This window comes from Xenopus tropicalis, chromosome 7, assembly GCF_000004195.4.
Source record: "Xenopus tropicalis strain Nigerian chromosome 7, UCB_Xtro_10.0, whole genome shotgun sequence".
Taxonomy (NCBI): domain Eukaryota; kingdom Metazoa; phylum Chordata; class Amphibia; order Anura; family Pipidae; genus Xenopus; species Xenopus tropicalis.
In genome coordinates this window covers 57,237,208-57,264,408 of record NC_030683.2, presented here as the reverse complement: position 1 = coordinate 57,264,408, position 27,201 = coordinate 57,237,208, and the positions used below count along the sequence as shown (strand labels likewise).

The window sequence follows — 27,201 nt, the reverse complement described above, 5'->3', positions numbered from 1 at the left end:
AAGTATATCCAATATTTTAGCAGCATAATAGAAACTGTTTTACATTTTTGGGATCCTGAAACTGTTTTCTTCCTTGTGAGGTCTAATTGGCTGAACTTCACTGCTTTTTTGTTCCCCATATACTACGGTGCTATGAGATATAGAACTGGTGACCTACCTTACGTTTGCACAGATCCAGAGCCTGGGTTCGGAGAGCAAGTTCTTTCTCTCCAGTATTAATGCTACTCTGAAGTAAATGTTCCTTCTCTTCCAGCTTCCTTAGAACCTGGAGTTGTGCATCCACCTGTCAACATTTTAAAAAATAACAGACAGATTAGGCTGATGAATGCAGAAAACTTCAAAATATAAAATTAGAAAAGTGAAAAAAGGCAACCAAAAGACATGTATCTCGGGGATAGGCTCTATATTCTAAGAAAATAGGAGATACTTTCTTGCAGTTTCAGTTTCTTTCTGCACAAGTGTAGAGAGTCAGTAGCAATGACAACCCCCTCAGAAGTAAGCCAAGGGCACTGTCATGTTGGTCCAGAGATAGCTAGGCACAGAGAGCATGCAGACCCTGGACTCAAGTGCTTTTTGAATACGTACTAAGGGGTGCGCATAGACATGGCAACTGTTGGGATATATCCTACCTATCTAAATATTATCTGAGGTTAATTTTTGATGTTATTAACCACCATCTGGTTATACCCTGTCTTTGTGCAATTATATAATGATCAAATTCCTTTCAAAAGAGGGTTTTTTTTTTTTAGTAAGCCCACTAAATATTGCCCTTTTAAAAAAAAAAAAAAAAAAAAAAAAAAAGCTGCCTAACAGCTAGTTCATCCAGAGGAAGTAAAAAAAAAACTCCATCTGAGTCTCTCCAATTTGCCTTAAAGGACAAGGCAACGCAAAATATAATTTTTTGGCTTATAAAAGAAACCAAAATTCTAAGCAGCTTTGCAATATACATTTATTACAAGTTTGTAATGGTTTTTTATTTATTTGTATTTATAATTGCTATTAGAAGCAGTGATTGCCTTCCTTTTCTATTCTCTGCCCTGGTGGCTCTAACTGTTGAAACATTGTAACACAAGCCAGCAGACTGACAGACCTGCCACTGGAGAAAAACACAGTGGGCCGACCCAGACCTGATCCAATAATTGGCCCTCCCTCGTTCACCTCCCTTCCCCTGATCATGGAAAAGTTAAGTATAAGGCAGTGCTGTCCAACTGGCGGCCTGCGGCCCACGACCCCCCCTCTGTGTGGCCCCCTCCACCTGTCTGGCTGCTTTGATGGCTTTTGTGTAAAATTATAATTGTATCAGTATTGAGATTAACTGGCCCTCTGCATGGTTCACACCTCAGATTCAGGTTGTAATTCACCTGTATTGCTTAAACGTGTAATCCCCTGTACTGTTCACACCTTGTAATCTCTGCATTGTTCACCCCCTGCAATGTTCACACCTCAGGCTCAAGCTGTAATCACCCACATTGTTCACCTCTTCACACCTCAGACTGTAGGAACAGTGCCAGCATTGTGTCACTGTGTGGCACACACAGGCAGCTAAGGGCAGGTAGAGCATGGCACACACAGGCAGCTAAGGGCAGGTAGAGTATGACACACAAAGGCAGCATAGAACAGGCAGAGTATTACATACACAGGTAGGGTAGGGCAGGCAGAGTATGGCACATACAGGCAGCATATAACAGGCAGAGTATGACATACACAGGTAGGGTAGGGCAGGCAGAGTATGGCACATACAGGCAGCATAGGGCATGCAGAGTATGGCACACACAGCAGGGTAGGGCAGGTAGATTATGGCACACCGGCAGCATAGTGTATACCATACTCTGCCTGCCCTATGCTGCCCGTGTGTGCCATACTCTGCCTGCCCTATGCTGCCTGGGGGAGGTGAACCTAGCAGGGGTTTGTTATGGGAGTTTGTTAGCTGTGGGTTGCTGTGTTATCCACAGGGGAGGAGGAGGCATATGGGTTTAAGGGTGTGTCTTAATATGACATAATATAATTCTTTCACATATGAATGATGGTTGATATCCCGCAGTGAGCACCAAGCATTTGGGTTTTTGCTGCACTACCAACATTAATGTGGGCATGGTGTTGTGATAACATGGGTGTGGTTTGAAACGGGTGTGGTTTTAAAAAGGGGAGTGGTCAAAACTGGCTTCCATTAGCGGCCCTCCACTATGTATGCTAGAGAAATTCTGTCCCTCAGCACCACAGAAGTTGGACAGCACTGGTATAAGGTGTGGACACTCTGGGACCCCTGGGGTGGCAGCCCAGTGAGCCCTGCATACCCCAGTTTGATACTGCTTGAAGCTATCCAATGATCTGCCAATACAACTGGTTCAGGGAGAGGATTCCACTACTTCACATATCTAGCATAAATAAACAAGTCTAGTTGCTTTAGATTTCTTTAAACTAGATATACTATGACCTGGATAAATTAAAATCACACTACTTCACAGCTCTCACTGTAAAAAGCCTTTTCCAAATATATAGACAGAAACTCGTTTCTTCTAATTAGAATGGATACCATTGTTTACTGCTAAAATTGCAAAGTATATGCTAGATTAGGCCTTACCAGATGGCCCTTTCATCCTGCAAATCTATGCAGGGTATACAGTGCTTTACTAAAGTATTCAACCCCCTTGGCATTTTTCATATTTTGTTACATTTCAACCAGTAATTTAAATGTTTCTTATTCTTATTTTATATGATGGATCTGCACAAAATAGTCTAAGTTGGTGAAGTGAAATGAGAAAAAAAAAAAAAAAAAATCGGCATGGGCATATGTATTCAACCTAGTGCTGGGCGGTATGACCAAAAATTTATATCACGGTATTTTTCAAAATTATATCGGTATCACGGTATTTGACGGTATTTTTTTTTCCCCATGCATGATTAGGTGACCACCCCAAACACCCGCCACCCGCACCCCCCCCGCCACCCCAAACACCCCCCCATCCGCACGCAGCCCCCCCACCCGCACGCACCCCCCCATCCGCACGCACCCCCCCACCCCAAACACCCCCCCATCCGCACGCACCCCCCCACCCCAAACACCCCCCCATCCGCACACCCCCCCCCACCCCAAACACCCCCCCATCCGCACACACCCCCCCCACCCCAAACACCCCCCCATCCGCACACACCCCCCCCACCCCACCCCAAACACCCCCCCATCCCCTTCACATAAATATAACCCCCCACCCCACCCCCCAAACACAACCCCATCCCCTTCACATAAAATATAATTACTGGCCAGGCACCCCCGACAGCTCACATTGGTATCCGACTCTGAATGCGTCCTAGCGATGGCGCTTTTGTAGAGTGTGCGCGCTGACGTCACGTGCGCGCTGACGTCACGTGCGCACCCGGAAGTATTCAGCACACCGGTATGTAGAAAATTCATATCGGTTTCAAAAAAAAAACCGGTGATCGGTTTTTACCGGTATACCGCCCAGCACTAATTCAACCCCTTTGCCATGAAGCCCCTAAAAAGTCCTGGTGCAACCAATTACCTTCAAAAGTCACATAATAAGTGAAATGAAGTCCACCTATGAGCAATCTAAGTGTCACATGATCTGTCAATATAAACACATCCTTTCTGGAAGGCCCCAGAGGCTTCAACACCACTAAGCAAAAGACATCACACCATGAAGACCAAGGAGCTCTCCAAAGAAGTCAGGGACAAAGTTGTTGAGAAAAGTCAGGGTTGGGTTATAAAAAAAAAAAAAAAATATCCAAATCTTTGAGGATTCCCCAGAGCACCATCAAATCCATCATGTTTAACCCTTTAAGTGCCAGCAGAATTTGACATTTCGGTTCCCCTCAGTGCCAGACGTTTTGTAAACATTCTGTGCTCTCTCAATTTAGGGGCTTTTATTGGGGGAAGGGTAAAGTTTAGGTAGGCAAACTATATATTGTTTTTTCAGGAGAACCTGAGCTTTTCAAATCTGCCTGAGTTTTTGTGTATTTCCACTTCTGGAACAAGATTTAGAGCTTGAAATACAAAAGAAAAAATGCTATTTTTCATGATATAGGGATTTATACCAGAAACATGTTTTATTTTGTGGACAAAAATTCAACTGATTTGGAAAGCCTCATGTCTCCTGAACGAGCCAATACCTGATATGTATAGTTTTATTGAGATTTCTGACTTCTATAGATCAAAAACTCCCAGCAGAATACAGCATACTTTAGATTCCAAAGCCAAAAATCCTAGAACATTAGGTTTACCCCAGGAAACCATATATTTTTGAAAAGTACACATTCTGCCGAATCCGAAATGGGTAACTATGTCTTCCAACTCCTAAGTACCAAACGGCAATGCTTTACTGAATTTAGCATTTTCTATAAAAAATTAAGAAAATTCTAAAAAATCGCCTCAAATCTTCCACTTTCAAGCACCTTATCTCCCACATAACATTAGGTACCAAGAAAACACACCCTAAATATGAAAGCCAAGGGTCCGCTGAACAGTTTGATGCCCATTGTGCATAGAATCACCAATGTATCTGGCTAAAGGAAGTTAGTGCATAGAAATTGCCCCAGAGGTCTCTTTAGCTACTGAAAATTCAACACGTTGACTGTATTTTCTGTGGGGTAAAAACACAAAAAAATACATTGACCCCCCCCAAAACCATATATTTTTGGAAAGTACACATTTTGGTGAATTCAAAATTGGTACCCAACTCCAAACTACAGAGTCGCAATGCTTTCCCAAAATTGCCAGTTTTGCTGAAATACCTGAAAATCACATCAAATCTTCCACTTTCAAGCACCTTGTCTCCCACATAACATTAGGTAAGAAGAAAACACACCCTAAATATGAAAGCCAAGGGTCCGCTGAACAGTTTGATGCCCATTGTGCATAGGATCACCAATGTATCTGGCATTTAGAGACCCCAAAAGGAAGTTAATGCATACAAAGTGTATACGCTGCAATATAAGCTACCGGCATGTGCATTATGTGCCATAAGACCCCCTAACAGTACGGAGACCCTAGAAAACTATACATTTTTCGAAAGTACACCCTACACAAGTACAACCCTTTTAGTGCCACAGGACGTAGAATCTACGTCCTATGAATCAAAGTACCTAAGTACCACATTGCACTTCCGGGTTTGGGAGCGGCTTTTCAAGCCGCTCCTTCACTCCCCACTCGTTCCCCAGCCCCTAGGCAATGAGCACAGGGGGGGAATGAGATCGCCCAGGGGCCCCATGGGAAATACATCTTCAAAGCTGTAGGCATGTTCTGTAAATGAAATGGTGCAAACTCTCACAACAATTCATTTTAATTCCAGGTTGTGAGGCAACAAAACATGAAAAATGCCAAGGGGGTGAATACTTTAGCAAAGCATTGTATCTAGCTTGCATAATTTTACATCCCAGGTGCATGAACTTACAGTTATAAATGCCGAATTTCATCTGACACTGATTGCCAGTTTGTCAATGCAAGGTTGGCACATCCTGGAAGAATTACATGAGCTGCATAGTTTTGCCAACACCGATACATTACTTAGTATGGCCCTAAATCATTATTGAATGAATTACTGATTCATTATATAAAACATGGCATTTTAGACCATATTCATTTAGTCAACAAGCTTACATTTGAAACACATGCTAGTACGATTACAGCTAGCTGTGACACCTTAGGTTTTGTAACTTAAAATTACACATGGATTACAACTACACTTATTTCATGGCATTTTTAAATCTGTTTACAGCATCTACCTATCAAATTGGCTAGTGGGTAATTTTACTTGGGCTTATCTGCAAAAAGCAACTTGCTCAAAATTCCACATTAATACTACTAGGACAAAAAATGTTTATTCAACATCTATTTTATTAACAGCTATTTCAAGTTTTCTGGGTACAAGCTTATTCATACCTGTGTCCGCAGTGTAAGAAGTTGGTCTGCCAGCTCCTCCTTTTCTTCCTTGAGCAGCTTATGGATTTGGTTTGATTTGATTCTCTCAGACATAAGTTTAAAGTTTGCATCATCCTTCTCCCTCAATTGCTGCATAAGACGAATATTTTGCTCCTGCATGTCTTCAAATGCCTGTCCTGTGACATCCATTTCTGAAAGCAGGGCCTCTTCCTCCTAACATATAAACATATGAATAACTTGGCATTTATACACAGAAACATAAATAACTGGTACTATTCATCTAGAGAAAAAAAACATTAAGCAATGTTTGTTTTTTTACAGTTGCTTGCACTGCTATTTGCAGTCAATGAGCTGATGCGGTCCCCAATGCGAAAGGAAAATCAAATCTACCCACTCAACACCTGCCCAATTTTCAGCAAGAGGCCTGTTGGGGGTCCCCATACATGGGCTGATAAGCTGCCAAATCAGTCTGAAGGACTTGAATCTGCAGCTTAAATCCTCCCGTGTATGGCGACCTTAAGGAAGTGTATTTTCACCTGCTTAGCCACTGATAGTCTTTTTTGAAGAACCTCTGTCTGCTCCTCAGCTGTTCTCATTCTACGTAAGGCATCTTCGTCTGCCATCTTCTTGCTGTCCCTGCGTTCCCTTTCTTCCAGCTCTCTAAGCCGAAGACGAAGCTCCTCCAACTAAGAGAGGTTATAAAGATTAGTTAAAACAAGAGAAAGCAATCCCAAGGAAATATGCACATACTCCTGGGTCACCACTACCTCTGCTTTACTTTTTTTCTCCGCTGCCATCAGCTGCACTTTGTCTCTTTGTTCCTTTGGTGCCGAACGATACATATCTAATAGCAGCTTCATGTCTCGTAGAGATTCCTGGACTCTCCTGAAAGACATATAGAAAGACTATAAGTGAGACAGCCATTAAGAAGAATTCATTGCCTGGTGCAGATAGTTCTTTATTAAAGTAACATAATGGAATTGTATAAACAATCTGTTAAAAAAAAAATTGTAAATGGAACCATTATAACCATTGCAATTTAGCACAAGAAATGCCACTATCCTATACAAGAAAGTGTAAAGGCTATTTCTGTCATACATCATAAACTAGGAGAAGAATAAAATGTTTCAGACTTATAAATCTACTTATAAAGTTTACCTAAATATTTCAGCTCAAGAGACAGCCTACATTCTCTACTTGGAGAAGGATTCTAAATGGGGAGCTACAGGGTAATTTGGTCACTATTTTAAAGTTTGTTCTTGGGGTGGGCACTGTAAGCAATGTATCTGTATCAAAACAAATCAAGCCAATTAATTCCATCTGGGATCCTTGCAGGGGAATCTGGACAAACTGGTAGACTGGGCAGCTAAGTGGCAGATGAGATTTAATGTTAATAAATGTACAGTTATGCATTTAGGACACAAAAATATCCAAGCCACTTACAACATTAATGGAGAAGGCCCTGGGGGTACCTTTAGACAATAAAACATGCACAAAATATAACCATTGATGCAGTGGACTTCACCCACTTACTTTAGCTCTGCCTTCATCTGTTTGACCGTCTCTGCCTCTTTGCGCTTAGTGTCTGCCTCATGCTTTGGTTTCTCCTTTGAAGTATCCCCTCTCTCCTTCTCTCTTCCACGATCTCTTTCACGCTCCCTTTCCCTCTCTCTTCTATCCCGCTGTGGTTGTTGCAGTGGTGGCTGTACCTCCTCCTCCTCCCTCTTTGGAACTACCTCTGGCTGAGAAAGGGCAGAAGCATTTGTGGTTGTATCTTCAGGTTCAGTCTTAATTTCAGCTGTCTCTTCACGAGTGTCCTCAGTGCTGGACTGTGATGGCAGAAGGAAAAGACTACTGCTACTGCGAGAACGCATCTAGAAGAGAGAATTCATGTGTTATAGATCTCTCTTTCCTATATGTCACCCCTGTTTGTCCTCACTTACTTTGCTTATATCCCCTTGGATCTCTCTCAGACGTCTTTTATACCGCAATACCTCTCCTTTAAGTTGGTGATTATGATTCTGTAGACTGCTGATTAAATGTCTCATTTCTCGGTTAATAGGCCCTGAAGCAAATAAAACAAACTAATTATACTCTGAGAAGATAATAATAAAAAGCCCTGTTAATATAACACATACCTGCTTGCTCATTGGCTGCCAGGGTCTGCTCAAACTCTATCCTCAGCATTTCATATTCCTTGCGCACCTGAGCAAGGGTGTCCTCTAACTGAATAACCTCAGTGCGCACCTTTTTCTGGAGGGAAATTTCATCACGCTACAAAAATATGTAAATAAAAGATTAGAATTACCAGCAGCAGTTTCAAAAAAGTGGTGAGGGCAACAAGTAGCTCCTGGAGCTTGATAACCTGAAGACCCAGCAGACACGAAAACCACGTGTGCCTGCATTTAGGTTAGTGTTATTTAGACACACATACTTTTTAGGGAATGGAGGGGGTTTGCACACAGCAAAACCTATTTTAAATTGTGTGTGTTTTTGCCCTAAAAATGCTTTAATGTAAGTGTAACTGGATTGATTAACTGTTTTAATCACAGATCTATGCAAAAAAAAATTGCTTTGATCTTTTTAGTGTTTTTAAATACTTGTTTTGGCCCATGAAAACTGTAAGGAATATTTTTGATTTGGAAGTCCCAGACAGTTTTTTCCTCAGGCTACAGTTACAGGTACAGTTTACTCATAACAGGAGCACCCGTCTAGGGAAAAACTTAGCAATAAATTACCTTGAGAGAGCAATCAAAGTACGGACAGGAGTAAAGTATTTATTATTTAAAAGTATAACTTTTATTAGGCACAAAACACATTAGGCTTTGTATGACCTAAGGGGCACTTACTCATAGGCTAAGATACAACAACCCATGCAAATGAACATGAGAGAATAGCAAAAGTAATGAGCCAATAAGAATGGTGTAAAGAATTAACAAACTGAAAAAATGAAAAAAAATAAAGTAATAAAAATAAGAAAAAAAAATAAGATGTAAACAAAAAACAGTCCCCTTACAAAGCATGGCAAAAAAATACTACACTTATACAAACTGAAGCCTCCAATCCTATCCCCACACTTGCCATTGAGGGGAAACTCCTACTTACCCAACTTCCAACAAATTGCCCCATACCGGGTGTGGCCTCACCGGGGCATATGTACACTAGATGTGACCAGTTCTGGGGCCCTGCTACCTAGGAGCCAGATCAGACACACAGATACTGGAGAGCTGTTACCCTAGTTCTCATATTTACAACTCCAACAGGCCTTCCAACACCAATTCCAAAGAACCATAGTCCCCTTTGTGCTCACTAAGCTCGAAACCACCTTTCGAAACCCCTCCTCTAAAAAGCTGATCACTACACTATACTCCCTGCTTCTCTCTACCCTCCAATCTCCCTTTCTCAAAGCTCAAAAAGCCTGGTGCCAGGACATACCGGAGTTAGACAACGAAGATTGTGAGGAAGCGACAGACAGGGCCTATGACTATCTGATCTCTACAAGAGACAAACTAATCCAATTCAAAATAATACATAGGCTTCATCTGACCCCATCCTACGATTATATTGCATGGGGTCGACTTTTCTCAGTGCCCTAAATGTGGTGCCCCCAAGGCAAACAACTTTCATTTGTGATGGTTGGAGAGACAAGATCAGATGGCATCAGAGGCACTTTTACTGCACAGGATGTGACCAGCAGGTGGGACTGTTGTTACAAAATTCATTATATGAACAGTTAAATAGCTTAATAACTTTAAAATGTTCATAAAATAATCAAATACAAAATGGCAAACCTCAATAAGCTCTAGCTGACGCTGATGATTGGACCGTGTTCCATGTAGAAGTGAACGAGCCTCGTCTAGCTGAGTTTTTAGCTGCAGTGATTCATTGTACAATACAGAGAATTGAGACTGCATGCAGCGATACTCTGGAGACAACCGCACATTCTCTTCAACTGCACTGGCTAACTCAGCCTGCAACAGAACACAATGTCAGTCAGAAATACAGTATGGTACTGGGAGTCTCTCAGCCCTTACCAGACATGAAATACACAAGATGAATATGGATATGGGGTCCCTCAGCAGAGGTATGTGCAGTAGATAAACATTTTTTAGATTTTACTCTACTGTAAGTGCATGAGTCTATGTATGAACCGGCATGGTGCTGTCCTACTTTTTATCCCTGGGCTGCTGCGTTATTTTTTTATAAAAAATAAATAAATAAATCTTCCAGAAAACTGTATTTTTATTACGCTTCCAGCCTTAGCAACCAGAAAGGCAACAGCCGCAAACAAGTAGGGTGTAGAAATATAATGGTTTGTTTGCTTAACAACCACTGCTACACTATACAATTCCACTACTATACTACTCTGTTGCTTTATCTATAGAGGAGAGGCTGTGGCTTTTGTACAGGTTTTTATGCATTGTGTTAGTAAAAGCCCAAGACAAAACAAAATCACTTAAATTAAATATTTTTGTTAGCTCTTTATTGTTAAACCAATAGCACCTGTGTCTCCAATAGTTAAGTACCGACTGGTGCATCTTAACAGTCTGGACAGAGAGTCAAACATCTACAAAATGAGAAAAATGTGTCACCTGTAAATCCTGATTTTCTGAAGTCACTTCTTGTAAATCCTGCCTCAGTTTTTCAAGCTCTTGCAGTCGATTTACAGCCAGCTCTTTATTCAAATCAACTTCAGAAGTCATTTCTTCAAACTAGGACAGAAAGACAAGAACATATAAACTTGTTGTAGACTTGCAGCATATGCAAAACTACAAGGTACTTGAGGAAAGACACATAAAAAGAAAGCAGCTAAAAGACAGGTTTGGAACAACACTACAGAAAAAAAAGGGGTAAACAACTAGACTGCAACATACCTTGCGAGAATTTATAGTGATTGTTCCCCCATAGAGACTGCTTCCTGCTCCATAAACCTTATAACCTTTCGAGTTCACCTGTTGATCAGTAAATCAGTAAGTATAAAAACTTTCATAACAGATTATTGATTGATTTATAACAGATTTCTTATACTTAAAGGAGAAGGAAAGGTAAAAACTAGGGATGCACTGAATCCAGGATTTGGTTCGGTATTCCGCCAGGATTCTGCCTTTTTTGGCCAAATCCATGGTCCTGGCTGAACCGAATCTGAATATGCTAATTAGGATTTTGAAGGGTTAATGCCGCCACATAAACACGGAATTGTAAAATTTTCGACATTTACCCCTTCCAAATCCTAATTAGCATGTGCTAATTAGGATTCGTATTTGGTTCGGAATTCGGCCGAATCCCTTAACATTCGGGGATTTGATCGAACTCGAAAAACTGGGTGCATCCCTAGTAAAAACTAAAGTAAGCTTTATCAGAAAGGTCTATGTAAATACAGACATAAGTACTCACAGAAAAGCTGCATCAAGTCCATTATCAAAAGGAACACAGGATGTCTTGTCTCCTTTTTTTGTAAACATGTTCTTTGGTTATCTGACTTCCTCTCTCAGAAAAATCCTTCATTCCTGGGGCAAGAGTCTGCACAGTTCTCCCCTCTCCTGCTCCCCCTCCCAAAAGAACTCCCTCTGAGCTACAAAGGCTAGAGCTATACAGCAGGAAGCTATGAAGACCAAGCTAAAATGGCAGCTGTAATCTTAAACAAACAAAGAATGCTTCTATGGCTGTTTACACAGGTATGGTAATGCTTTCTGCAGAATAAATATAGTGTTCTAGGTAGCAGTAATATGGCAAATCTATTGGCAGCAAAATGCCAAAATGACTTTCCTTCTCCTTTAATGTAACTGATAAGTTAAATTTTCAGTTCTCTCTCTTACCCTCTCAAGAACTTCAGATAAATGTCTGTTTAAGCGCTGTTCCCTTTTCCGAATTTTATCAATGTCCCACTGAAGATCTTCAATGTGACCATCTAGAACTAAGACTCGAGATTCAGCACTCTCTAATCGTGACTGCAACTGGAGGAACTGAAGGAAAGAAAACAAAACAAAGCACACATAAGGAGTGAAAGCACTAACTCCAACATCTATCTCATATATGATATATTTCACTGGAAGGGGCACTCAATCCAAAAAATATATAACTTGCCTGGGTGCATATAAAAGTTGCCATAGATGTACACTAAGAATTATACTCAACAGGACTTTATATCAAGTGAAAAACGTATTTATAACCCAACATTTCAATCACTTAATGTGAACTTTACCATGGGAAACAAGCAATGAAACATTTTTTGACATAATATAAAGTCCTATTGAGTGCAATACGTCATCTATAACTGTGGAGCCAGTGAATGAGTTCCCCCATTCTGGTGCATAAACTAGATTTTGGGATGATGCAACGCATGCCTTAACAGTGTCCACAAATCTGCCTGCTTGCTGTGATTGTGAATTCCAAGACTGAAAGAAACAAGATTTAAAATAATTTCTACACTAAGTTTATTTTGTTTGACAAAAACAATGCTAAAAACAGTTTGGAATTATTTCTTAGGGTGACTGGTCCCCTTTAAAGAAAATGCTGCATAGAAGTGAGCAATTAAGTAACAAAATACAAGACAATCATATATTAGTATATAATATAAATATAATATTTTTCTTTGATCAAAAACAATAAATCAGAGTTTGGTGGTAGTGGTGGAACTCCCATCAATATATTCAAAGTTATACTTCCTCCCTTCTTCCCTGTCTATGTATTAATCTGTCAAATCAAATGGAGGGAAAACTCCCTGGTGAATGCTTCCATGGAAAGTGACCAGGAAACAGAAATTACAGTAAGTAGGTAACCATTAACTGTTTTTCCCTAGTCACACATGGTGAGCATTCACCAATGGGAAATCCCAAAGATTAAAAAAGGAAGGAAATGCTTAAAGGAGAAGTAAAGGTAAAAACTAAGTAAGCTTTATCAGAAAGAAATACAGGTATAGGACCCGTTATCCAGAATGTTTGGGACCAAGGGTATTCCGGATAAGGGGTCTTTCCGTAATTTGGATCTCCATACCTTAAGTCTACTCAAGAATCCATAAAACATTAATTAAACCCTATGGGATGGTTCTGCATCCAATAAGGTTTATTTATATCTTAGTTGGGATCAATTACAAGGTTCTGTTTTATTTCTACAGAGAAAAAGAAAATCAGTTTTAAAATTCTGAAATATTTGTTTAAAATGGAGTCTATGGAAACGGGCATTCCGTAATTCGGAGCTTTCTGGATAACGGGTTTCTGGATAAGGGATACCATACCTGTACAGCCATAAGCACAGAAAAGCTGCACTGAGTTGGCTATCAAAAGAAACACACAATTTCTTGTCTTCTTTTGTGTAAGCATGTTCTTCGGTATCAGACTTCCTCTCCTTTAGGGCTCCTTTAGGTTTGGGGCACGAGTCTGCTCAGCTCTTTCCCTCCAATAAGAATTCATTCCCCCTTCCATAAGAATGTTTGATCTGAGCTAAAAGCTGCTAGAGCAACAGCACGGAAGCTACAGAGACTGAGCTAAAATGGCAGCTGCTATCTTAAACAAACAGAGGGAGCTTCTATGGCTGTTTAAGCAGGTATGGTAAAGCTTTCTGCAGAATAAATATAATTTTGTAGCACTTTCCTCCCAAATGTATCTTCTTGGGAGGCAAACACATATAACTTATAATTAGGGATTCAGGCAAGATTCAGCCTTTTTCAGCAGGATTCGGATTCCACCAAATCTGCAATCCTAGCCGAACCAAATCCTTAAAATCATGCGACTTTTTGTCGTATATAACATAATAGCCAGAACTCAAAATATTTCTAATATAGTTAGCTAGGCAAAAATGTAATCTATAAAGAATGGAGTGAGCAGATGTCTAAAATTATAGCCAAAAATGTACTTCCTGCTTTCAACACTCTAACCTCTTAGTTAGCCAGTGACTTTAGGGGGGGGGGGCACATAGGACATAACTGTTGAGTTAGTTTGTGAGCCCGCAGGTTCAGATTCAAATGCAAACTACCTGAACAGTTATGTCCCATATGGCCCCTATAGTTGGTGCTTGTCCTTTAATGAAACCATTGGACATGGTCAATTGAACAATTGCTCTAACTTCCTCCATGACTCAGTCCTTTGTAAATAAATCTTAATGGCTTTTGTAAGATGCAGAGTGTGCCGCAATACCTTTTTTTAGGAGACTCAGAAGCTGCTTATGCCAATACCTCTCTTAACCTATGGACAGAAATCACTGCCACTAGGAAAACTACCTACCTTTAAAAGTCAAATTCCACAAGGAGAACTCCTCTAAAGGCTCAAACGGGGAACCAGGTTTTCAAAACAAACTGAAGATCCCAAGAAATTATACAACTTCTCTTAATGGGTCTGACTTTGATTAGGGCTCTACTACCCAAGTTCTCATAGTTAACGCTGAAATTGATTAAACTTGGCCTTAACGTCCTAAAATGAAGATCCTTCTCATAGCCTGAAAATAAAAACTCTACCAGCATGAGGGTAAGGGAGATAAGGGATTTTAATTCCTGGATAAGACAAACTCTGCAAACTTCTTTCATACTTATAATATTGCAGAGCCATACTATTGTTTCTTGACAGAACATAGTAACATAGTAAGTTAGGTTAAAAAAAGACATACGTCCATCACGTTCAACCATAATGCCTATATATAACCTTCCTAACTTCTAGTTGATCCAGAGGAAGGCAAAAAACCCATCTGAAGCCTCTCTAATTTGCTGCAGAGGGGAAAAATTCCTTCCTGACTCCAAGATGGCAATCGGACCAGTCCCTGGATCAACTTGTACTAAGAGCTATCTCAAATAACCCTGTATTCCCTTCACTTGCTAAAAAGCCATCCAGCCCCTTCTTAAAGCTATATAATGTATCAGCCAGCACAACTGATTCGGGGAAGGAATTCCACAACTTTACAGCTCTCACAGTAAAAAATCCTTTGCGAATATTTAAACGGAAACTCCCTTCGTCTAAACAGAGTGGGTGCCCTCGTGTCCGTTGGAAGGACCTACTGCTAAATAAAGCATTAGAGAGGTTATTATATGATCCCCTTATATATTTATACATAGTTATCAAGTCACCTCTTAAGCGCCTCTTCTCCAGTGTAAACAGACCCGACTTGGCCAGTCTTTCTTCATAACTGAGATTTTCAATACCCTTTACCAGCTTAGTTTCCCTTCTCTGGATCCTCTCTAATTCAATAATGTCCCGTTTAAGCACTGGAGACCAAAACTGAACAGCATGTTCTAGATGGGGCCTTACAAGCGCTCTGTAAAGGGGAAGAATAACACCCTCCTCCTGTGAATCTATACCCCTTTTAATACAGCTCAAAAACTTGTTTGCCCTTTGCTGACTGGCATTGCTTGCTACAGCCAAGTTTATTATCTACAAGGACTCCAAGGGCCTTCTCCATTATGGATTTATGGATTTGCCTAGTGCAGTCCCTTTAAGGGTATAAGTGGCTTGCATATTTTTACATCCCAGGTGCATGACCTTACATTTATCCACATTAAATCTCATCTGCCATTTAGCTGCCCAGATTGGCAGTTGGTCAAGATCCTGCTGCAAGGATGCCACATCCTGGATAGAATTGACTGGTCTGCAGAGTTTTTTGTCATCTGCAAACACTGATACATTACTTATAATACCCACCCCTAAGTCATTTATGAACAAGTTAAACAAAAGTGGACCCAGTACAGAACCTTGAGGCGCCCCACTGAGAACCTTACTCCAAGTAGAGAATGTACCATTAACAACCACCCTCTGTACCCGATCCTGTAGCCAGTTTCCTACCCATGTGCAAACGACTTCACTAAGACCAACAGACCTTAGTTTAGAAAGCAGTCGTTTGTATCAAAAATTTTGGCAAAATCCAAATAGATTAAATCTATGCATCCCTACTGTCCAGCTTCTTACTGACCTCATCATAAAAAGCAATTAAATTGGTCTGACATGACCTGTCCTTCATAAAGCCATGCTGATTACTTCTCATAATGCCTTTCTCCGGTACATAATTTTGTATGTGATCCCTTAAAGGAACAGTAACACCAAAAAATGAAAGTGTATAAAAGTAACTAAAATATAATGTGCTGCTGCCCTGCACTGGTGAAAGTTGTGTGTTTACTTCAGAAAGTCTACTATAATTTATATAAATAAGCTGCTATATAGCCATGGAGGCAGCCATTCAAAGGAGAAAAGGCACAGGTTACATAGCAGATAACAGATAAGCTCTGTAGAATACAATAGTGTTTTATCTGTTATCTGCTATGTAACCTGTGCCTTTTCTCCTTTTTTCCAGCTTGAATGGCTGCCCCCGTGGCTACACAGCAGCTTATTATATAAATTATAGTAGTGTTACTGTAGCAAACACACCAGTTTTACCAGTGCAGGGCAACAGTGCATTATAGTTTTATTACTTTAAAGCTCTTTTATTTTTTGGTGTTACTGTTCCTTTAACAAGCCTTCAAACCACGGATGTCAAACTTACAGGCCTATAATTGCCAGGCTGAGATCTTACTCCCTTTTTAAATATAGGAATGACATTCTCCTTCTTCCAATCCCTAGGTACCATACTTGAGAGTCTGAGAATATTAGAAACAAAGGCCACTGTAAATCTGACCCTAGCTCTCTCAGTACCCGAAGGTGTATTTCATCTGGCCCAGGTGCCTTGTTCACATTTATCTTGTGTAACCCTTTAAGCACCATATCCTGTGTCAACCACTGCATAGTTGGAGCTGAGGCAACAGTGCTCCTCTACTGTATACACAGAAGAAAAGAACTTGTTAAGCACATCTGCCTTTTCTGTATCTGCTGTAACCATATTGTTACTATAACTCAATGAGGCCACACCCTCAACCTGCATCTTTTTACTATTAATATACTTAAAAAACTTTTTGGGGTTAGTCTTGGCCTCTGCTGCAATGCACTCCTTATTTTCTATCTTAGCCTTCCGGATTTCTGTTTTACAACACTTGTTATAGTGCATATATTTATTAAATGCAGCTACTGTCCCCCAGCCACTGTCCTTTTTTTCCCTATTTACTTTTTTACGAGTTAAGCCATATAGGGTGATTCTTAACACTTCTACTTTTTTCTTATTAATGGAATAAATTGAGAACAGTAATGATTTAATATCATTTTAAATGACAACCATTTCTGCTCTGTGTTTTTATCAGAAAACATAATGCCCCAATCTATGCCCTGAAGCGCTGCCCTTTGTTGCCCTAGTGTACATTTGTTTCCTGCACCAAACATCAAATGAAATAACATTATGGTCACTGTTACCCAGGGGTTCAACCACTTGCACATTTGCTATACGTTCTGGGTCATTAGAGAACACTAGATCCAATATAGCATGGCTCCTGGTTGGCTCCTCAACAACCTGTGACATAAAGTTGTCATGCAGCAAGTTTATAAACTTATTCCCATTTACTGTTCTGGCAGTACTATGGCTCCAGTCAATATCAGGATAATTAAAATCTCCTATTATTATCACTTGCCCCAAACTAGCAGCCTTTTCTATTTGGAACAGGAGCTGAGCCTCTCCTCTTCGCTTTCATTAGGAGGTCTATAGCATACCCCTACAACTAATTTGGTAGATTCTTTACCATCTGTGAAAAGCATAACCCATAAGGATTCAGTTCCCTCTGTTACCCCCATCAATTCATCCTTAATATTTGTTTTTAATTCCTGCTTAATGAACAGACACACTCCTCCTCCTTTTCTATTGCCCCTGTCTTTCCGAAACAATGTGTAACCCCCAATATTAGCTGCCTATTATGCGAAAGAAGATTTATGCCTTCATTACTAAAAGAAAGTGGTCAAGGTAATGATAAACAGCTATGCCCTCCTTCCTAATGGCGGTGTGAAGTGTTGTGAAACCACTAGGGTAAAGATTTTTTTTTTTTTAAATCTCTAAAATCACTGTACAGTTCTTTAAAATAACATACCTATCTTCTTGCATTCATATAGTTACATAGTTACATAGGTTTGAAAAAAGACCAGTGTCCATCAAGTTCAACCCATCCAAGTAAACCCAGCACACACAACCCACACCTACCAATCTATACACTCACATACATAAACTATAAATACAACCACTAGTACTAACTGTAGATATTAGTATCACAATAGCCTTGGATATTCTGATTGTTCAAGAACTCATCCAGGCCCCTCTTAAAGGCATTAACAGAATCTGCCATTACCACATCACTAGGAAGGGCATTCCACAACCTCACTGCCCTCACTGTGAAAAACCACCTACGCTGCTTCAAATGGAAGCTCCGTTCCTCTAATCTAAAGGGGTGACCTCTGGTGCGTTGATTGTTTTTATGGGAAAAAAGAACATCCCCCATCTGCCTATAATCCCCTCTAATGTACTTGTACAGAGTAATCATGTCCCCTCGCAAGCGCCTCTTTTCCAGAGAAAACAACCCCAACCTTGACAGTCTCACCTCATAGTTTAAATCTTCCATCCCCTTAACCAGTTTAGTTGCACGTCTCTGCACTCTCTCCAGCTCACTAATATCCTTCTTAAGGACTGGAGCCCAAAACTGCACCGCATACTCAAGGTGAGGCCTTACCAGGGACCTATAAAGGGGCAAAATTATGTTCTCATCCCTTGAGTCAATGCCCTTTTTTATACAAGACAGCACTTTATTTGCTTTAGTAGCCACAGAATGACACTGCCTGGAATTAGACAACTTGTTATCAACAAAAACCCCTAGATCCTTCTCCATTAAGGATACCCCCAACACACTACCATTTAGTAGATAGTTCGCGTTTATATTATTCCTACCAAAATGCATAACTTTGCACTTATCAACATTGAACCTCATTTTCCAGTTTGCTGCCCAGTTTTCCAATTTTGTCAAATCGCTCTGCAAAGCGGCAGCATCCTGCATGGAACTTATAGTTTTGCACAATTTTGTGTCATCAGCAAAAATAGAAACAGTACTGTCTATGCCCACCTCCAGGTCATTAATAAACAAGTTAAAAAGCAAAGGACCAAGGACTGACCCCTGCGGTACTCCACTAACCACACTGGTCCAATTAGAAAATGTTCCATTTACCACCACTCTTTGTACTCTATCCTTCAGCCAGTTCTCTATCCAATTACAAGTATTATGTTCTAGGCCAATATTCCTCAATTTGATCATTAACCTTCTGTGAGGTACTGTATCAAACGCTTTAGCAAAGTCCAAGTAGATGACATCAACTGCCATTCCAGCATCGAGGTTCCCACTCACCTCCTCATAAAAGGCGACTAAATTAGTCTGGCAAGATCTGTTACGCATAAAACCATGCTGGCACAAACTAATAGTATTGTGAACTGCAATGTATTCAAGTACCCTATCCCTTATTACCCCTTCCAAAATTTTTCCTACTACTGATGTCAGACTAACAGGCCTATAGTTTTCAGGCTGAGAACGGGATCCCTTTTTAAATAACGGCACCACATTAGCAATCCGCCAGTCTCTCGGCACCATGGCAGACCTCAATGAATCCTGAAAAATTAATTGAAGAGGTTTGGCAATCACAGCGCTCAGCTCATTTAATACCCTGGGATGAATCCCATCCGGCCCTGGACCTTTGTTTACCTTTACATGTTCAAGTCTCTTTTGAATTTCCTCCCGAGTGACCCATGCGTCAGTAGCTAAATTACTAGAACTGGGCATATTAAAAGGGAAGCCTTCATTAGCTGGCTCCTCAGATGTATAGACAGATGAAAAATAAGAGTTCAAAATTTCAGCTTATTACCCCCCCGTGATAATAAGGTTCCCACCCCTTCTTGCTTCATTTTTTTACTATTCACATAATTAAAAAATAATTTTGGATTCTTTTTACTCCTAGCTGCAATATCCCTTTCCATTTCTATTTTAGCTTGCTTGATAGCTTTTTTGCATGCTTTATTTGCTTCCTTATACCTGATAAAGTTTCTAACTTGAATGCCCTAAAAGCACGTCTTTTCTTACCAACCTCAACACTAACACTTTTATTCAGCCATAAAGGTTTTGCTTTGCGATGCCTCTCCTTGCTTACAAGGGGAATATACTGTTGTGTATACCTGCAAAGCAATGTTTTAAAGATGTTCCATTTTCCTTCTGTGTCTAACCCCATGAAAAGCCTTTCCCAGTTGACACATTGCAGAGATGCCCTTATACTAGCAAAGTCTGCACGTCTAAAACTGAGCGTTTTAGTTACTCCCTTATAGAGCTGTCTCTGCAGCATTATCTCAAAGCAGACCATGTTGTGATCACTGTTCCCCAAATGCTCACCCACACAAATGTTAGAGATGAGTTCATTATTATTAGATATCACCAGGTCCAAAATAGAGTCATTCCTAGTAGGTTCTTGAACCGCCTGAAATAAAAAGTTGTCATTTAGCATATTTACAAACCTACTAGCTTTTTCTGACCCCATTACTCCAGTCAATGTCCGGATAATTAAAGTCCCCCATAATAACAACTTGACCCAGTTTTGAAGCCTCCTCCATTTGCAACAATAGCTGGGCCTCATCCCCCTCATCTATACGGGGGTGGTTTATAGCATACACCAATGACCATTTTCTTTGTGACCTTCAGCCCTACTGAAATTTCTACCCAAAGATATTCGACTTTTCATTAGTAATGTCTTTATTACATGGCTTTAAATCTGACTTTACATAAAGACAAACCCCTCCACCCTTTTTAATCTCTCGGTCCCTCCTAAAAAGTGTATAACCATTTAAATTCACAGCCAAGTCGCATTTATCATCCCACCAGGTCTCAGTGATATCTATTAAATCATAATTTTCAATACATGCAATAGCCTGCAGCTCCCCTAATTTACCCGACAAGCTACGCGCATTAGCCAGCATGCAGCGGAGATTACTTCTTCTCCCTCTGATGTTTACATTAGCTAATGGAGAGTTAGAGCTAAGGCAAATATGAGACTGTTTTCCTTGTAACGGAAGCTCCTTATCTGATAAACTATATGCCCCCCTCACTCCTCCCCCACAACCCTTTGCTAGTCCCCCTGCCCCGTCTACACTAATATTCCCATAGAACTCTAGCTCACCCACCCCCCCCTTGTCTAGTTTAAACACTCCTCCATCCTCTTAACCATTCTCTCCCCTAGCACAGCAGACCCCCTTCCATTGAGGTGCAATCCGTCAGGGCTGTATAGATTGTACCCCAAGGAAAAGTCAGCCCAGTGCTCTAGGAACCCAAACCCTTCCTTCCTACACCAAGACTTTAGCCACGCATTTAGCTCCCTAAGCTCCCGCTGTCTCCCTAAACGTGGCACCGGCAAAATTTCCGAAAAAATGACATTGGAGGACCTTTGCTTAATCTTAGAGCCTAGATCCCTGAACTCACCCTTTAAGGTCCCCCACCTACCGTTCATTTTGTAGTTAGTACCGATATGTACCAAGACAGGCGGGTCATGCCCAGCCCCTCCCAATAATGTGTCAACCCGATCAACCACATGCCGAACCCTGGCACCAGGAAGACAGCAAACTGTCCGGTTGAAGCGATCCGCTTGACAGATTACCCTGTCCACTTTCCTAATGATTGAATCCCCTATAACCACCATCTGTTTAGGCCTAGCTCTGCTCTCCTCCACACCACTACTAGAGAAACTGGTCTCCCGGCTGTTAGCGAGATCAGCCTCATCAAGAACCGCCAGTCCAGACTTCACACTCCCATCTTCTTCACACAATCTGGCAAATCTGTTGGGATGCGCAAACCCTGGAGCAGCCTCCCTTTTCCTTTTACCCACACTAGATTTTCTAACTGTCACCCAGCTTACTGCCCTATCATCCTTTTGCTGCTCCCCTCCCCCCATACTATCTGACCCCGCTAGTTCTTGTTCAGTTAGCAAGAGACTTCTTTCAAGATTGTTAATCGAACGCAGTGTTGCAACGTGTTCCTCTAGTGCTCTAACGCGAGCCTCTAAAGTGGCAATTCGCTCACATCCACAACAGAGGTATGCACTTTGGAACTGTTGTTCCACAACTGCATACATGTGGTAGGCTGTGCACTGTGTCAGACCTTCAATGTTGCTACCACTCATTCTCCCAGCTACAAGAACAGTTAAACCGAAAAAAAGGTGAAAGGATTTGTAGTAAATAATACCTTGTTTACCTTGTTTTTAACTCCCTTAGTGTTTAACTCCTGAGTTTATAACTCCACTTACAGAGCCCCCACTTCAAGAGCAAGCACTTACAGAGCACCTATCACCAGAGCAAGCTCCACTTCCGACTGGAAGATTAATTCAGTGTTCCTTTGTAACTGCGCCTCACTCTCCAGCATAATTGCCTCATTCCCTTTGTCAGGCTTATTTTGTAATCTGACAGCATTTCAGACAGTTTCCAACAGTTTTGGTCTTTTTACATTAGACATGATTGCTTCACTCAGATCAATCAACCAGACTTTTAAGTGCTCTAGACAGAAATGTTAGCATCACTGTCTGTTTACAGTAGAAATGCTTTCCATAAAGTTAATTTTTCTCTCCATGGGTTTCCTGAATACATCTGCATCATCTACCGGAAGGGTAGTTTTCTTCTAGCTAGTCTGGCCATAGTTGCATCTACTTTCAGAAAAGAATCCAAAACCTTGAATCTTGCTGATCACAGGGCTATATTTTTTCTAAATGAACTTCCCCACCGTCACAGCCTGTCTTCTTCCATTCTGTCACAATAATCTCATTAATGGGAAGAATGAACGTAAAGAAAAGGTTTTCTGCAGATGAGACTTTAGGCTAATGCCAGACAAGGTGTAGGGCGGATTATTTTCGGCAAGCGAAAAAGGGCTTTCTGAAAATTCAGCCCTATGCCTCCTACATGTGCCTGCACCCGAATGAATGATACACGCTCGGGTGTAGGCACATGTAGCCCATTTACACAGAAAAATACGAGACTCTGCATTATCTCGCGTTTTCAACTAAACTAGAATTTAAAAGTTTATATATTGTGATTCCTCACAATCTTGGATTAATATCTGCGGGAAAGCCTTAAATTCTGACCAGACAGCACCCCCTACTGAGTTTTTTAAAGGGATGGTTTACCTTGGAGTTAACTTTTGGTATGTTATAGACTGTCCTATTCTACTAACTTTGCAATTGGTTGTCTGCCTTCCTTTTCTAGCCCTTTTTGTCTTTCAACTTCAGAAAGAACGCAAATGGACATATAAACTTGACTCTCTGGCAATATAATTGTGTCAATATTGTGCTCTCAGCTATATGATTACTTAAGTCCAGACAGGGGACCATAATAATGTCATTGTCCACATATAGCTGCTCAGATGCACATGAACTCACTACTACCATCTACCTTTAGTGGCTGCAACAGATTTACCCCAGATATGTTCTCCTGATGTTACATGACATCTAATTGTGTCAGAATCTAATGATCTGTTTGTGCCAATCATATAACTGGGTAGTACTAGTGCCGGGTCCGGTGAACCTGACCGTGCCAACCAATAGACCCATTTGGTTGCTACTTGCTATGCCCCCGCTTTCTTACTGCTTAAGTACTTGCAGCTTTGTACTGCTACTGTTGCAGAGGGTAGTGCTAATCACAAAAGCAGGTATGCATTTCTGAGGAAGGAGGGGCATCCCCCGAAATGTTGTGTGCAGAGATCTCGATAAACAAAAAAGTTATTTAGCGCAATTGCTGAATTTTGAGTGCCATCTGTAACAGTTCGATGTTGTTACTATGCATTGGGCTCCAGGGCTTACAGATTTGAACACCACATCAACTTTTGAACATTATTTACAATTTGTAAGGATTGTGAAATATTCTCTATGACAACACACTTCAACAATCCTTCCTGCACTGCTATGTGAATGCCGGCTTAACATACGTGCGCTTCCATGACAACACACCTTAGTTTTTATGAGTGTGCTCCGGGTGGAAGTAGTTCTGAGAGGGTCTGACAGACTTAGGTTCCCTGACCAAGTTACAATAATGGGGGAGGATGTGGCACTCCTCAAAAAATTGAGTATACAATGTTGTTCACTTCTAAATGTTGGATACAGACTGCATTCACTCTGATTATTTCACACATGCTATTCTGGCACGATTTCTCTACACTAGGGTATTTAAGTTTGGGTGGAGGGGTAAATTCTGTTTGTGTGTCTTGGGGCTCACAAGAAGAATGAAATGTTGACATTTTGATATATATATACCAAGCAAAAGATACCGCACTCACAGGACTTACTTGAGAAAAAGGTGATTTAATATTCACAACATAGCACTGACGTTTCGGCTGTCTCCACAGCCTTTTTCAAAGAGACAGCCGAAACGTCCGTGCTATGTTGTGAATATTAAATCACCTTTTTCTCAAGTAAGTCCTGTGAGTGCGGTATCTTTTGCTTGGTATACATCTGGAATTTATAATACTGCACCCGGGCATCCAGTGACCTTTAAACGTGAGTGCCGGCTTCTTGAAAGATATATATATATATATATATATATATATATATATATATATATATATATATGTATATATATGTATGTAGAAACAGAATCGCACTCCCAGGACTTGTGAAAACCATACCTTTCTGTAATTTAGGTCTCCATACCTTAAGTCTACAGAAACATCAAACCTAATAGACTCTCCAGTTAGTTATCTACTTATGTGCAAAACATATTATTAAAATGTATGACATGTTTTCTCAAAATTACAAAAAATGTCTATATTTAACATTGTATAAACAAAAACTTATATATTTAACATTATTTTCATTAACCGGTTACAAAAAAACCCACTGACCTCTTGGGACATATTCTGCTGTTTCTCTTGTAGCAAGTTACAAATCTCCTGCAATCGTGCATTCTCATTTGAGAGCAAGGAGTTTAAATCCCTGACAGCCTCTTCCACGTGAGATGGATCTATAGAGAGAGTCGGAAGATACAGGAATAGAGATGTAAAAGTTCTTCAGTGTGGTAATAACAAAATTAAAGCCCAAGAAAAATAAAACTCAAAAAGAATAAAATGGAACAAAAATCATAAAATTGAAAGACTGCTTCCCACCAGTGCTATTCAGTTTCTTGGCAAGATGGTCCAGTTGGTCATGCAGTCGGTCATACACCAAAACAATACGAGAGACTGCACGTCGTGAAGATTCTACACGTTCTTGTAGCTGAGATTCAATTTCTTCACTGCTGCTGCTGGCCAGAGTGGCCAAAAAGGAAAGAGGAGCTTCCCATAGTCCTTCGCCTACAATGAGTTAACCAGTCAGAGATTGTTTGGATTTTAGTTTAAAGGTTCAATACAAAAGAAATAAAAACCCATTTTATGTTACAAAATCTAAAAAGTTTCCTCAGTTTTTTATTTCCACTGAAAACTGATTTACTTAGTGGATATTTATTGTTATAAACATCATCTTTTTGAGAAAATAAATGGTGTTCTTGTTCACCACTATCCCTCCCTACTGCTTACCCCTTTCATTTTCTTTGCGTTCTGGATTGCTGTCAGAATCTGGCTCTGGCTCTGGCAGAACCAATGCTTTGCGTTCTGTCAGAAACTCCCCCAAGTCTTGATCCAAGTCATAACGACCCAAAAAAATGCCAATATTTTCATCAAACTGCAATAAAAGATTTTAAATGAATGAAAAATAAAAGAAATTTAGGGCATAAGCAGAAAAAATGAAAATGTGGCCATTTCAACATGCCTCTTCTATACATCAACAAATAGGTATTCAACCGCACAGCCCTTAGATCAGGCTTGATGCATCAATCCTCGCAAGGCACACCGCTGAGCCATTCAATACAATCCAAATATAGAGGAGAGCACCATAAAGCAGAATTCTGCTAAAATGCTATTTATTTCAGACAAAAAAACACAACATGTTTCGGGCAGTGTGACACACTTGATAAAGGGCGTCACACTGCCCGAAACATGTTGTGTTTTTTGGTCTGAAATAAATAGCATTTTAGCAGAATTCTGCTTTATGGTGCTCTCCTCTATATTTGGAATGCCTCTTCTATACATATGTGTTTGTGGCTTTATAAATATTTATGTGTTATACACTGAGTAATGTGGACTGGACAGTAGTCAAAGAGAAGCAACTGGGGAGAGCATCTACACACAGCATCTGAAGTGATCAGGGCAGAATGTGAGGGCTGCAGACCAGAGGGAAGCCATGATCAACTGGCTAGAGAAAAGGAACCAGACCATCATGTTCTGTGTTTGTGGGTAGCTATAATAAGGTAGACTTCATTATTAATCTGTAACTAATGTAAATATATTGTTTTGTTTTAAATAATCACTTAATTTTAACAGTCAATTGATTTGTTATTCAATAAATTCATTTTATATACACTTATTGGTGTGGATTATTTGTCTGCTTCTCAAAAGAAGCGTAACCCTAGTAAGAGGGGTGATTAATATATTATTATTACATATTTATTTATATAGTCAGAATCTTACACTATACTCTTATTTTCATCAATTTCTTTACATTTATGCAAAATTCATACTTTTGCTATCAATTTTACATCCTTTAAAATTAACATTTTAATACCCAAGGCATTATCCCTTCACAACAAAATCTGCAAGTTTTCTTGCGAGAGACCAGTAGTTCAAAGTTCAAAACTTTTTATAAACTGGTCACAAGGACATGAAACTAGTGTAATTTTAAAAACTTTAGGCTATGATAATATGATTTAGTGGCTGCCTTGTTTTGAAGTTCTTCACAATCCCCAGATTTGAACTTTATTAAAAATCAGTGGGCTGATTGCAAGCCAACCTAAGAATAGATCTGAATTGAACTATTATGTGTCTACAAGAAACATTTGGAGGCTAATTCTGATAAAGTGGACATGCCCGAACTGTTACATATGCCACTTCTTATGTTTTGTTTTCAACAAATACATTTTGTTTGTGCATTAACCCTTTCACTGTGTACTCAGGCTCAAAACCCACGCTCCTTGCTGAATTTACAAACCAAATTCCATCGCTCCTGTGAAAGGTCTGCAGAATGTATGTGGAGGAAATCCCGTACGGAAGCAGACTTTATCCATTATAAATTCCAATTGGCCTGCCTCAACTCTGCCTTGTCAAAGGTTAAACAGGAATACTACAATACCCTTACAAACAATAATAAATCCAACCCATGACGCCTGTTTTCTATATTCAATACCCTTTTACGTCCCTCACAGACTTCATTACCTAACTTTATGCACTCTCCCCAGAACTTCGCTGATTTCTTCATGAACAAAGTGAAGTCCATCCATCCAGTTCTTACTCACATCTTCAACTCTTCTCTGGCTTCTGGTTTCCCCTCTCTGTTCAAACAGGCCTGTGTCAAGCCTATCCCGAAAAAGGCCACGCTGGACCTGTCCTGTCT

At 40.3% G+C, this 27,201-nt stretch overlaps 1 protein-coding gene across 5 annotated transcripts in view; it reads right to left on the bottom strand.

Annotated features, from left to right (window-relative positions):
• rnf20 (ring finger protein 20) overlaps positions 1–27,201 on the bottom strand; it is a 54,000-nt gene that overhangs the window by 17,728 nt on the left and 9,071 nt on the right. For 4 of the 5 annotated variants that reach the window (XM_018095910.2, XM_002941865.5, XM_004910890.4 and 1 more), the window contains exons 4-17: positions 25,293–25,437; positions 24,885–25,070; positions 24,624–24,742; positions 11,713–11,859; positions 10,771–10,848; positions 10,489–10,608; positions 9,688–9,867; positions 8,035–8,170; positions 7,840–7,961; positions 7,430–7,770; positions 6,664–6,781; positions 6,433–6,582; positions 5,897–6,109; positions 158–283 (exon numbers count right to left, since the gene is read on the bottom strand). In XM_018095910.2, the coding sequence (XP_017951399.2) occupies positions 158–283; positions 5,897–6,109; positions 6,433–6,582; positions 6,664–6,781; positions 7,430–7,770; positions 7,840–7,961; positions 8,035–8,170; positions 9,688–9,867; positions 10,489–10,608; positions 10,771–10,848; positions 11,713–11,859; positions 24,624–24,742; positions 24,885–25,070; positions 25,293–25,437 (2,181 nt within the window). The remainder of the gene's footprint in view (positions 1–157; positions 284–5,896; positions 6,110–6,432; positions 6,583–6,663; positions 6,782–7,429; positions 7,771–7,839; positions 7,962–8,034; positions 8,171–9,687; positions 9,868–10,488; positions 10,609–10,770; positions 10,849–11,712; positions 11,860–24,623; positions 24,743–24,884; positions 25,071–25,292; positions 25,438–27,201) is intronic. The other variant, XM_004910891.4, reaches the window with a different exon arrangement.